This window comes from Fringilla coelebs (genome assembly GCF_963513975.1).
Source record: "Fringilla coelebs genome assembly, chromosome: 13".
Taxonomy (NCBI): domain Eukaryota; kingdom Metazoa; phylum Chordata; class Aves; order Passeriformes; family Fringillidae; genus Fringilla; species Fringilla coelebs.
This window is the reverse complement of record NC_140039.1, coordinates 21,525,842-21,539,126: the sequence shown is the minus strand read 5'-3', so window position 1 is coordinate 21,539,126 and position 13,285 is coordinate 21,525,842. Positions and strand designations below refer to the sequence as shown.

Below are 13,285 nucleotides of genomic sequence, written 5' to 3'. Positions count from 1 at the left end.
TGCAGAGACTGCAGCAGCTCCTGGAGACGCTCAACAGGTTAAAATTGCAATACAGAATTATAATAAAACAAAAATGCAGGGGTTGCTCTGCCCAGCCTGGCTGCACTGAACCTTCCCAGCCAGAGCTGATTCCCTGCCTGTCCCTGTGCCTGTCCCTGTGCCTGTCCCTGTGCTGGCTGCAGTGTTTCCATGCCAACAGCAGCACCTGCAGCGTGCCCAGCTCTGTGCAGCCTGGCCTGGCAGTGCCAGCTGCCCCCAGGCACAGGCAGAGCCCCCAGCACAGCAGAGCCACTGCTGGGCACAGGACAGCTCTGTCCAGGGCTGCCAGGGTGCCCTGTCCTGGCAGGAGGGCACAGCTGGCACAGCTGGCACAGGGGCTCACCCAGGCCCCTCAGACACTGCCAGCTCACTGCACATTCCCTGCACAGACATGCCCCAGGAAATGGAAAGGGACCCCAAATCTCCCCCAGTGCCTCCCCTGCCATGGCAGGGACACCTCCCACTGCCCCAGGCTGCTCCAGCCTGGCCCTGGGCACTGTCAGGGATCCAGGGCAGCCCCAGCTGCTCTGGGCACCTGTGCCAGGGCTGCCCACTCTCCCAGGGAAGGATTTCTCCCCAAAATCCCATCTGAACCTCCCCTCCTCCTTCACTTCTCCGGTCCCCCCACTCCTGTGAAAAATCCCTCCCCAGCCCTCCTGCAGCCCCCTTCAGGTAAAGATCTCAAAGATCTCCCCAGAGCTTTCTCTTCCCTCTGAGCTACCTCAACTCCCTGAAAATACAACCAAACCCCTCAAGTTGCAAGATAATTTGTATTCCCCTCTCTTCACACCAACACATTAACCAAATACATTATTTCCATAATGAGGAGATGAACATCTGTGTGGCTTCCCAAAATTTCAAGTGGCAATACTCGAGACAAGTATTCCCTCTTTGGGACTGACACATCAGCATTTCAAACAACTGCCACAACTAAAAAAATCATTTAAATTCCAAGGAGGTCAAAGACAGGTCAGGTGTGGTTTGGATTTCAGGCTTTTTAGGTAAAGCAAAGCAATTGGATTCCACGAAATTAAATCTCTCCAGTGCTGGACTGAATCACTTGTACTTGAGTCTGGGTAAGTGAGGTGCTCAGTGCCAGCCCTGCCAGGATGGGAATGACAAACACCTGGAGCAGGTGTGGCCCTGAAACCCCTGCAGCAGGGCTGTGGCACAAACACCCAGAGCAGGGCTGTGGCACTGGGAACACCAAACAACTGAGAATTCCTGGGATAGTTTTGTTGGTTTGCAGCCCTTATAGTTTTTAATTTTTTAAATACACAGGCTCATCCCTGTGCTGGATCTGAGCTATCCCTCAACCTTCCTGCCCAGAGCTTCACCAACTCCAGCCCCATGCCCAGGCTCTGGAACTGAACCATTAATCTGAAATGCTCACATCTGAACCCCGCTGCTCAGCTGCAGCAGTTCTGAGCTCAGACAGTAAAGACTGCTTTTCTCCACATCAGCAATGCCTTTGCCAGACTTTCTAAATAATTCAGATCAAATCTCTGTCCTACCCTCTATCCAGCTGCTCCCCTGCCTGGTCCCCTCTCCCTGGAGCTGCAGTCCATGCAGACAGAGCCCCCTCACTCCTGGGAAGGGCAGGGGGAATCAGGAGAGGAACCCCAGAGCTCTGCAGAGCTCAGTGCAGCCCTGGCTGGACCTGCCCAGCCCCACAAACCCTGCTCAGCAGAGGGCAGGAGCCAGAGAGAGCAGGAGCTGAGCACATCCCTCCCAGCTGAGCCCAAAACAATTCCTGGGACTCAGGGTGAGGCTTGGGAACCTCCTCTGGGGTCAGGAGGAACCAGCTCAGAGCAGCAAGGAGCAGGGCACAGCATCCTGCTGCCACAGCTGCTCTGTGAGCTAACAAACAAACTAATAAATAAATACATACAATCCCCTCTTTCTCCTCTGAAAGCCTCTCCAAGCCTCTCAAGTTCCCTGTACCTGGCTGGGCTGCCACTGGAGCTGTTCCCCACTTGGGGAGTGATTCCTCTTTCATGTGCACTTCTCTGGCTCACTGTCTACTGCAATTATGCAAATAAAATGCAACTTCATCCTTTCAGCATAATTACATCAAACACAATCAGGCTATATTAAGACTGACTTAGGATGAATGAATTCAGTTCATCTAATGATTTCCTAAATCCCCCCCGTGGGACTGTGGCAAAGAAAATTCTGTCCCAAGAGTGACATCAAGTACCAAGACAAATAACTGTGGATCTGGGGCCCGATCCTACAGAAAGGCAAACACTGGAGGCCCCTCTGGAGTCACAGGCTGGGATATCCCCACTGGCAGGAAAGCAGGAGCATCAGCTGGTACCTGTGTGCAGAGCTGTGAGAGCACAGCACACCTGCACCCCACACCTGGAGTCTGAACTGAAGTCACTGCTGGCGGTGGAGAATAATTTGAAAAAAGCTTTTTTTTCTGTACAGGGAGTGTTGCAGTTAATGAGCTGTGTGAGCAGCAGCCCTGCAGGCAAACCCTGCTGCTGCAAGGTGTGCCCTGCTGGGGCTCCCTGGCTGACTCCAAACATGATTCCATGATTCCCTTCCCTGGGCCAAGGCAGGGCCAGTACTCAGGTCAGGGCACACGAGCTGCAGTGCTCTCTCTGCTTCCAGCCAGGTTCTCAGGAACCTTCTTCCAACATTCCCCAAACACCACTCAAGACAGCGATAAAAGGCAAGGAAAAAAAGAAGGGATGGTTTGAGGAGTAAAACAAGGGCCAGCCCTCATTCCTGACTCTGACACCGAGTTCATGACTCTGACCCAGGGCTCCCAGTAAATGCAGGGGGAAGGAGCTGGGCTGGGCTCTGCTCAGGGCTCTGAGCTCCACCTGCTCCTTGCTGCAGCCTGCTTCCTTCAGCCTGCAGGGAAACCAAGGGGCTCCATTTGTTTTATTTTATGCCCCCATCAAGAGCAGTGCGTTGCTGAATTTTAGATGTCAATTTCTGAATTTAGATGTTCACTGCTGGATTTTAGATGCCCATTTCTGGATGATGAAGGAATGACATTAAAATGTCCAATTCCTTTCTCTGGGTGTCAGGCCAAAGGCCAGAAAGGAAAGCAGAACGTCCAGCAGCCCAGGCACGAGGAAGGCAGCGACCCAGGGGCTCAGGGCCTCCCTGGGCATGGAGACACCGAGGCCTGGGGCTCCTGACACATCCCCTGGCTGTGCTGCTGGGGATGGACAGGAACAGGACCAGCCTGGAAGGGGAACCAGGAGACACCGAGGTCTGGGGGCTCCTGACACATCCCCTGGCTGTGCTCCTGGGGATGGACAGGAACGGGACCAGCCTGGAAAGGGAACCAGGAGACACCGAGACCTGGGGCTCCTGACACATCCCCTGGCTGTGCTCCTGGGGATGGACAGGAACAGGACCAGCCTGGAAGGGGAACTGGGAGCTGGGCTGCTCCAGCAGCCCCGGGATGAGCTCTGCTGCTGAGCCCCTCCAGCCCGGCAGCAGCAGCAGGAGATGGCACATCCAGGTGGCATTTGGGGACAGCTGGACGGGGCTGGGGAGGGCAGGGCCAGCCTGAGCCCCTGCAGCGGGCAGGAGCAGGCAGGAGCCTCTGCTCTGCCCAGGGACTCCTCAGCCTGCCCAGGAGGGAACACACAGACCCAAAGGTGAGTCTGCTCCTGGGTACACCTCAGTACGCACATCTGCAGGCAAAATGGACTTCAGGCACCACAGAAATGCCCCAGCCCACGTGCAAAGTGCACCCAGGCTGCTCCAGGCACTTCCCCACTGACCCAGGAGGTACCTGCAGCCTCAAGAAACACAATTTTTTGCAGGTACACCAAATGCACTGATATTCAGAGCTCCAATTTAACTGACTTTCTACCCCTGAACTCTCCCACTCTGCCATCCTCACTCAGTGCATCCAGAACCCCCTCGTGCTTCCCAGGAGGGGTTTAATGTGTAACATAAAAGGAAAATATTTTAAAACAAACAAACGTGGGAAGTTTTTGTTTCTGTGTACTGTTGACAGAATTTTCGTTTCTGTGTCGGAAACCCTAAGGGATGAATACAGGCAGTGGGAAAAGCTTATTAAAATATCCTGCTTTTCAGAAACAAACCACTTCATTGTCTGTCAACTTTCTGTATTTACGGAGAAATAACATCCAAGAGTGCCTCGGGGGGCTAAAAATGTAAAAGAATGAAGCAGATGATCTACCTGAGAGGAATAGCTGATGAGCAGGGAGTGCAGGCACAGGAAAAATGCAAATATTTAGTTTTCCAGGGAGTGAAGGCACCAGAACCCATTTTAATGTGGGCAGCGTGTTCGGGGACTGGGCCAGCAGAGCAGGTGGGTTTCTCTGCTCAGTGCCTCCCCTGGAAACTGCTTTTCCTCCAAGTCCCAGAGAACACAGACCCTGACCAACCTCGCCCAGAGGAAGCCATGTGGATGCTGAAGCATCTTTACCCACAACAGGACTGACAAACTGAGGTGAGATGAGACAACAAACACCTGGGAGCACAAAGGGAAGCTGAGAAAGAAAGGGGTTCAGCAAAACCAGTTTCCCAAAATTTGCCACACACACATCTGTACAGGGGTGGGTATTTCTGAAGCACACAAGCAATATGGATAAATCTAGTGCTTGATCTGAAATAAAAGTTAAGCTGAGTGTAAATGGAAACCACTGATGGAAAAATGAAGTTTTAGTCCTTCAGTAAAAACTTCTCTGCTTCGGAATTGCCCAAGAGGCTCCCTCCCCTGTGTGCAGCCCAGAGGTTCAGATCAGCTGGGTTTTGTTTCCAGGGCTGAAGGCCTGTCACACCCTTCCGAGCTCTGAGATCAGGGCTCTGACAAGTGTCACTGTCACATTTGCTGAAAAATCCCTTCCCCAGGATTTCTTCTCCTGGGAAGCTGAGAAGCCTCAGAGAAAAATGAAAACAATAATTATCTGATTGCTTCTCCTGTGTTTGGCTGCTTCGGAATGTGGTCTGGAGATTGTTTACCAACAGGTGCATGTTGGACTGGTTACCTGTGAATTGTTTTGACTTATAACCAATCACCATCAGCTGGGTCAGACTGAGGAGTCAGTCACGAGTTTTTCATTAATGTCTTGTTAAGCCTTGTCATGTATCCTCTCTCTATTCTTTAGTATAGTTTTAGTATAGCTTAATATATAATATAGCATAATATAGCATAATATAATATAGCATAATATAATATAGCATAATATAATAATAAATTAACCTTCTAAGAACATGAACTCAAATTCTCAATTCCTCCTTTGTCCTGGGGACCCAGCAAATACCACAGACAAGCAGCTGCTGGCAGCTCCTTCCAGCACTGGGAAACAGCCCTGAGTTTCCAGGTGGGACATGCAGGGAGACACCAGGAGCTGGGGACGTGCTGCAGGCGCTGAGTGTGCCCCCAGGTGCACCCCAGACCCCCCGAGGGGCCCAGGAGCAGGGCCAGGCAGGGACAGGCTCTTACCCTCGATGGTGGCTCTCTTGGGCAGGATGGTGATGGCTCCCTCGGCCACGTCCTCCTGCTGCAGCAGCGGGCTCACCTTGGAGCCCCAGGTGTCGGAGCCCACCCAGAGGAAATGTCCCACCTGGTCTGCCCTCTTGGCCGCCGCCAGGATCTGCCTGTGGAGAGCAACGGCGGGTTTGCATCGGGGGCACTGCCATGGGGGGGCTCCAGGAACAGGGGGCACTGGCACAGGGGTGGCACCAGCACAGGGGTGGCACCCCATGGGCTCAGAGGTCCCCTCCAGCCTGGCTGGGGCTGTGCTGAGGAGGAACAGCCCGCTCCTGAACCCAGCAGAGCTCAGGGGTTTGGGACACTCGGTATCACCAGGGCTCTGGGCAGCCTGGGCCAGGGAGGGATGGGACTGGATGATCTCCAAAGGTCCTTCCCAACCCAAACCATCCCATGATCCATGCAGCAACAATGGGACTTCTCTTTAAATTCCTATATCCCACAACTGAATTATTAATTCCATGAAAACTTAAGAGTTTTCCCATTGACTTTACTAAAACTTTTCCCTAAATTCTTTTTGTCTCATTTTGTGGAACCAGGCCCCTCAGCAACTGATGATTCCATCACAATTTTAAGCTAATTTCAAATTCTGGACCCAGAATACGCAAGTGAATAATGAAATATAAAATATTCTTTGTATTATTTTATGAGCCCATTCCATGTGGTTTAACCTTGAGCATCCAAGTCACTTTATCACTATTAACTTTCATTTGCCATAAACCAGACTGAATTAATGAATTACACCAAGTAGAACGGGCCTGGAGAGGGGGGGCGTGCTCGCAATTCCTCTGAGAGGAAAGGTCAGCTCTGCCACCCACCAGGAGCGTGGAAAAGCTCCAGGAAAAGCTCCCAGACCCTGGGCCCCATTCTACAGCACAGCCTGGGCACCCATGAGCCAGGCAGCAGCAGCAGTGCCTGGTGCTTCCCCCATCCCCTGTGGCTCCCAGCAGTGCTCCCCCATTCCCAGCTCCCCAGAGCCCTCCTGGCTCCCAGCAGTGCTCCCCCCATTCCCAGATCCCTCCTGGCTCCCAGCAGTGCTCCCCCCATCCCCAGCTCCCCAGCTCCCTCCTGGCTCCCAGCAGTGCTCCCCCCATTCCCAGCTCCTCAGATCTCACCTGGCTCCCAGCAGTGCTCCCCCCATTCCCAGCTCCCAGCAGTACTCCCCCCATTCCCAGCTCCCAGCAGTGCTCCCCCCATTCCCAGCTCCCAGCAGTGCTCCCCCCATTCCCAGCTCCCACCTGGCTCCCAGCAGTGCTCCCCCCATTCCCAGCTCCCCAGATCCCTCCTGGCTCCCAGCAGTGCTCCCCCCATTCCCAGCTCCCCATACCCCTCCTGGCTCCCAGCAGTGCTCCCCCCATTCCCAGCTCCCAGCAGTGCTCCCCCCATTCCCAGCTCCCACCTGGCTCCCAGCAGTGCTCCCCCCATTCCCAGCTCCCAGCAGTGCTCTCCCCATCCCCAGCTCCCCAGATCCCTCCTGGCTCCCAGCAGTGCTCCCCCCATTCCCAGCAGTGCTCCCAGTGGTGCTCCCCCATTCCCAGCTCCCCAGATCCCTCCTGGCTCCCAGCAGTGCTCCCCCCATTCCCAGCTCCCCATACCCCTCCTGGCTCCCAGCAGTGCTCTCCCATCCCCAGCTCCCAGCAGTGCTCCCCCATTCCCAGCTCCCAGCAGTGCTCTCCCATTCCCAGCTCCCCAGATCCCTCCTGGCTCCCAGCAGTGCTCCCCCCATTCCCAGCTCCCCAGATCCCTCCTGGCTCCCAGCAGTGCTCCCCCCATTCCCAGCAGTGCTCCCAGCAGTGCTCCCCCATCCCCAGCTCCCCATACCCCACCTGGCTCCCAGCAGAGGCCCCTCGCTCCCCAGCATGGCCGGGGGGGCCGGGCTCACCTGATGTCCTCGTCGTGGGCGAAGATGACGATGGCCCTGGCGTTGGGCGTCTCCAGCAGCTGGCGGATGATGCGGTCGAAGTCGATGCTCTTGTCCTTGCGCTCCTGGGGGATCTTCAGGGACTGGGCGATGCAGAGCCCACCTGTGCCAGGGAGCAGAGCACAAGGGCCCCTTCAGGGGAGGACAGGAAACGTCACGGAGCCCGGCGGTGGGGAAGGCACGGCCCGAGGGGAGGAACTGCCCCGAGCATCGCTGCCCTTCCAGCACCCGCGGCCAGATCCCGAGGGATCCCAGCAATTCCTGCTCTGATAGCACAGCCTGCAGGGCTGGGGGTCAGGGGTTACACAGACGTGCCCAAGCCACTGCAGAACGGCAAAACAGGCAGAGAAATGGGCAGTGGAAGGATGAGAAGGAGAGGAATTAAAGCAGGAGACAACAGCAGCCTGGATGAGCCTGAACTGATGAATACACCCCAAAACAACGGGCTGAGAGGCAGAAGGTACTGACAGCGTACTGGGCAGGTTTATCTCAGCAAAGGGCTAGGATCCTTCTTGATTCTGCAACCCGAGGGCCACTGGAATGACTGACCTGGAATAGGAACAGCCAAAGCTGAGACACTGGCCAAACCCACACTGTGCAAGAAAACCCCTGTTCATTCAAGGGCCATCCAAACAGATGGAGAGACACTAACAGGGAAACCTCAGGATAAAGTCTGTGAAAGGGACTTCTCATGAACACCCAGAGAACGCAGCAAAGAGCATCAGCACAGCACAGGTACCCTCAGCCAGACCAAAAAACGCCCACTTTTAGCACAGTTTCAGTACTACAGCTGCCTAATTTGTTTAATAAAAATTAAAAAATCCCATCTCCCATCTCCACTGACATTCTGGGTGTTGCTGGCAGATGAAAACACAACTTTTGCCTTAATTATTTTGTTTCTGAGCGGTAATCACTTTCATCTTTTACAGCATCTTTGATACCAACCTGCTCACCACAGCACACAGAGCATTAATTAATAACGTATCAGAGCTCTTAATAAAAACCAGCAGTGGGGATGAGTTAATTAAAAGGCAGCAGGACAAGAGAGAGATTCACAGATAGGCTTTAAACCCCAGCTTTAAAAGCCCTGTAACTGAAGCAGTGGAGAAGATGTTGGAGGGTGAAGGACCTGGAGGAGGAGGAGGCTCAAGCCCCGGAGCATCCTCCTCATCCCAGGGCAAAGCAGACCCAGAGAGAGCCAGGGGACAGCTGGGAAAACCAAACTGCTGCTTGGAAATGTGAAATCCAGCTCCTGTGCCCGTCCCTGAGCCCCTCACAAGGCAGGCCAGCCTTGTTTTCCCTGATTTCTGACAGAGAGGAGCTGAGCTGCAGCTGCCTGAAGGCAAAGGAGCTCTGCTGGGCCAGCTGCTCCAAAGGCTCACTGGAACAAAACCATTGTTTCAGTGGGAAAATGAAACAGTGAACAGGAAAGGCTGGAAGAGAATAAAGGAGAATAATAACCCCCAAGTTTTTCTCTGACTCACATAAAACATTTCATTTTGTTTCACAATTATCACAACCTGGACTTTCTGCAACATTTTTTTTCCCCTTTAAAAGCAAGCACTACTGAGTTTTAAAAATAAACTTCATTTTAAATGGAGATCAAAAGTCTCACTGCCAGTGAGTCCAGAAATCTGAGCAGTTTTACAGGCTCAGAATCAGACAGAGTGAAGCCAAGGCCACGAGCAGTGCTCCCCAGCTCTCCCAACATGTCCCACTTGGCAGGGCTCACACAGGGATCACACGTGGGAGAGCTCTCCCAAAAGGAGCAGATGCCATGGGGCCCTGCCAGCCTTGGCACCACCTCTGCTCACAGGAATGCAGGATAAATGGAAGGAGGGATCAGGGATAAATGGCAAACACCATTTTGTCACCTTTGTCACCCCTTGGCAAGCAGAGTGCCCGGGGAATTGGGTGTCTGCTGTCCTGAAGGCACAGCAGAGTAAGTTCAGCTTCCATACCCTCATCCCACATTCCAGCACACAGGAAACGTGTGCACAGTTAATGAAAGTGTCAGCTTCATTCACAGCACTTCCAGGGGAAAATCCTCTGAGGGAATTAGGTGGTAAAAACATGAAAGCTGCAAATTCAGGATCCTGTCATGGGATCCCTGCAGTGATTCATTACCCCTGGTGGCCTGGAGAAGTGACAAATGCTCCAAGCAGCACGAAGTGCCTGGCAAGGGACGAGAGCCTGGGAGCCAGAGACAGCCCAGGACTGAGCAGGGGCTGCTCTGGCACGTCCAGAGCAGCTGGGGTGCCCCAGGCCAGCCTGGACAGGGCTTGGAGCAGCCTGGGACAGTGGGAGCCGTCCCAGCACGGCAGGAAGTGGGAAAACCCAACCCAGCCCATTCTGGATGGGATTTGTGGATCCCATGCCATGAACAAACCCAGTCAGGCTGCTGGGAGAAAGGGCCCATGCTCAGGGCCATCCACCCAGAGAGGGCCACCCATCCCTGCAGAGAGGAGAGAGATCCATGCCACGAGCCCTCTGAGGCATGAGCACCTGATGGCTTTTCCCTGGGAATGCCAGTGCTGTGTCAGGGCCTGGCACAGGGCTCAGGGGACAGCCAGGGGCAGCCAGAACCCAAAGCAGCAGGGAGCACAGGGGCTGGGCACTCAGCAGAGCCTGAGCTGTGCCCTGAGCCCTGCCCTGGCTACCCCTGCCATCCCTGAGCCATCCCTGAGCCATCCCTGAGCCCTGCCCTGAGCCCTGCCATCCCTGAGCCATCCCTGAGCCCTGCCCTGGCTACCCCTGCCATCCCTGAGCCCTGCCCTGGCTACCTCTGCCCACTGAGCCATCCCTGAGCCCTGTCCTGGCTGCTCCTGCCATCCCTGAGCCCTGCCCTGTCAGGCAGAGCCCCAGGCTCTCTGCAGACACCCAGCAGCCCAGGTCTGGGGGTCCCAGGGGCAGCCCAGGTCTGAGGATCCCAGGGGCAGCCCAGGTCTGGGGGTCCCAGGGGCAGCCCAGGTTTGGGGATCCCAGGGGCAGCCCAGGTCTGGGGATCCCTCAGCTGGCAGTGCAGAGCAGTGCTGCTCCAGTAGCCATGGATACCCGTGGCTGGCTGCTCTCTGGGCTCTGTGCAACACTAACTACATTATTCTGCTGCCCTGGAATGCTCTAGGAGCTGTTTTTCTTATCACCACTTAATTGGATTATCAGGTAGCAAAAGAGACAGTTGAACACTTTTCCAGCTGATTTATCTGCAGAGATCCCCTTTTGGGGGGAATCACTTTTGGCAACACTGAAAACATCACGTCACCAAGCTAGGTTGCTGCTGCTGATAATTAAAAGGAACTCTCAATTAATTTGATTAATACATTCCTCTAAAATTAGCAGCTGCCAGGAGCTGCCTCCGGGGTGTTTCTCAGAGCTCTGGGAACAGCAGGCAGAGCCCCTGGCACAGCTCACTGCTCCCCACTGGCACAAATTCCAGGAGCCCCCTCACTGCAGCCAGCACAGGAAACACCCCAAAATGGAGATTTTCACCATGCTGAGTTGGGAGGGATAAGAGCTCAGGTTAAGTACAGATGGCACCAAGACTTTGTGAAGTTAACCATAAAAATGAAAAACAATCTAAATGAAAAGTCTCCAAGTGCAGGAGAGCTCTGATCCCTCAGAGAGAGCCTGCCAGGGAGCTGCTGTGGCCCAGGATGCTCCAAGAGGCAGGACCCCCCCACACAAGGGGAAACAAATCAGTCAAACACTTTAACTGGAGTTTGGGGGAGCCAAAGGAGGGGAATTCACGGGGAGAAAATGAAATAAGCCTCAAAGGCACACAGGAGGTTTTTCCCATTTCATTGTACATTTTCTATCTCACTGCTGGGTTCTGGCAATTCCTGCCATTCCCTGCATATCCAATTTATGAGCTGCAATGGATTTGACTTGTAAACCTCACCTCCTGTATTCTGCAGATGAGAAACCAGCGGCAGTAACACTGAAAACAGAGTTTAAAGAAGTCAGGATCCTCCCCTTGTGAAAACCTGGACAGCACAACTGAGGAGAGCTCCCTGACAAAGCAGAATCACATCCCAAAGAGCCAGCATGACAAAAGATCATTTTATAGTCCTGAAATGCAGCTGGGGCTGCCCCAAACTCCTCAGCAGGGATGGGGTTGTCAAACACAAACCCACCCAATCCCCAAGGGCAGGGAATCCTGACACACTGAGCAGCATTTCCAGCAGGACAAACCCACCCAGTCCTCCAGGGCAGGAAATCCTGACACACTGAGCAGCATTCCCAGCAGGACAAACCCACCCAATCCCCAAGGGCAGGGAATCCTGACACACTGAGCAGCATTCCCAGCAGGACAAACCCACCCAATCCTCCAGGACAGGGAATCCTGACACACTGAGCAGCATTTCCAGCATGACAAACCCACCCAGTCCTCCAGAGCAGGGAATCCTGACACACTGAGCAGCATTCCCAGCATGACAAACCCACCACACTGAGCAGCATTTCCAGCATGACAAACCCACCCAGTCCTCCAGGGCAGGGCTGGGAATCCACCTGAGGCTCCCAGGGGCTCTGCTGCAGCAGCCCCCTCCCAGGGAGGGGTCAGGGCCAAGTTTGGTTTATGTTTAACCAGACCCAGAATGAGCCCACGTTCCAGCACCTGCCATCAGCCTCACAAGGAGCAATCAGACCTTCAGGAGGTAACTGGAGTGGAGGAACATTGCCAGCCCCACTCCCAAACCTGCAGATTCACACCAAAACAAGTGAACAGAGTGCTCCTGGCCTGGGTGTCCAATATTCCCTGTCCCACCATGGACAAGGTGCCAGCAGTGTGGAGCCCACCAGGGGCTGCCCTGAGCCCACCCCAAGGTCCCAGGGATTTATCCAAGGGATGCAGAGCCCAGGAGATGCCCAGGGCACCTGTCCCAGCCCCAGCTCTGCAGCCCAAAGGAACTGCAGTCTGTGGGAATGAGCTGAGGGACAGAAAAGCCCCTGCCATTGCAGAAATGGCAATAAATCCTTGATTTTATAAACTGATGCCATTGCAGAAATGGCAATAAATCCTTCATTTTATAAACTGATGCCCCCAGTGAAAGCAGAGCCAGGCAGGCTCAGAGGCAGGGGCTGGTTCATCCTGCTGCCACCCAAAGCACAGCCCTGGGAATGGAACACCCAGGGCATGGAGCACCACCCTGCAGGGCAAGCACAGGGAGAGGCCAAATCCGCTCACAACATGCAGGATCCTCAAGGAAAAGGAACTTGAGTGAAGACAGGGCTGGTACAGAGATCCAGAAATGCCAGCTGGGCCCCCTGTCCCAAATCAGAGTTCTGGTGAGCTCTGCACTGGCTGCTTGCTCCTTCCTAGAACAAGGAATATCAGCTCCCCAGGAATGCTCACCCTCCTGCCTGCCAAGAGCCACCAAGTCCTTGCTCATGGCACTGCAAGAAGTTTACAACTGCCCTGATCTGCAGATGGGCTGGGATTTAAATCACATCTCCACAGTATGGTAACTCGATTGTAAAAATGGAAAGTGCACCAATAATAAAATTACATTAACACATGGAATGACAACAATTTATCCAAGGAAAGGGATCCCTGTGGATACCCAACAGCTTTAACTTAGAAACTTTCTACACATGAAGAAGCTACTGAATCACTTGGAAATTTCATTTTCACTAATTTTGTTTATTGTTTCATTTTTTCCCATTAGCCCTCATCATAACCCAACAACAGAACACCTAAACTAATATGGAAGACTAATATTTCTAGCATGTTATTCATTAATGCTTAATTCCATTGTGGCAGACCTTTGCTGCATATTTAATGACATTCCTGGTGTGTTTTATCACCTCAAAATTGTCCTTTATTATGGCAG

The 13,285-nt window shown here is 53.7% G+C and overlaps 1 protein-coding gene across 1 annotated transcript in view; it reads right to left on the bottom strand.

Moving 5' to 3' along the window:
• Nucleotides 1-13,285, bottom strand: part of GRM7 (glutamate metabotropic receptor 7) — a gene marked incomplete at its 3' end in the record, with an annotated part of 165,023 nt that overhangs the window by 60,464 nt on the left and 91,274 nt on the right. Inside the window, exons 3-4 of the mRNA XM_084214301.1 lie at nucleotides 7,416-7,557; nucleotides 5,486-5,640 (exon numbers count right to left, since the gene is read on the bottom strand). Of these exons, the coding sequence (XP_084070427.1) occupies nucleotides 5,486-5,640; nucleotides 7,416-7,557 (297 nt within the window). The remainder of the gene's footprint in view (nucleotides 1-5,485; nucleotides 5,641-7,415; nucleotides 7,558-13,285) is intronic.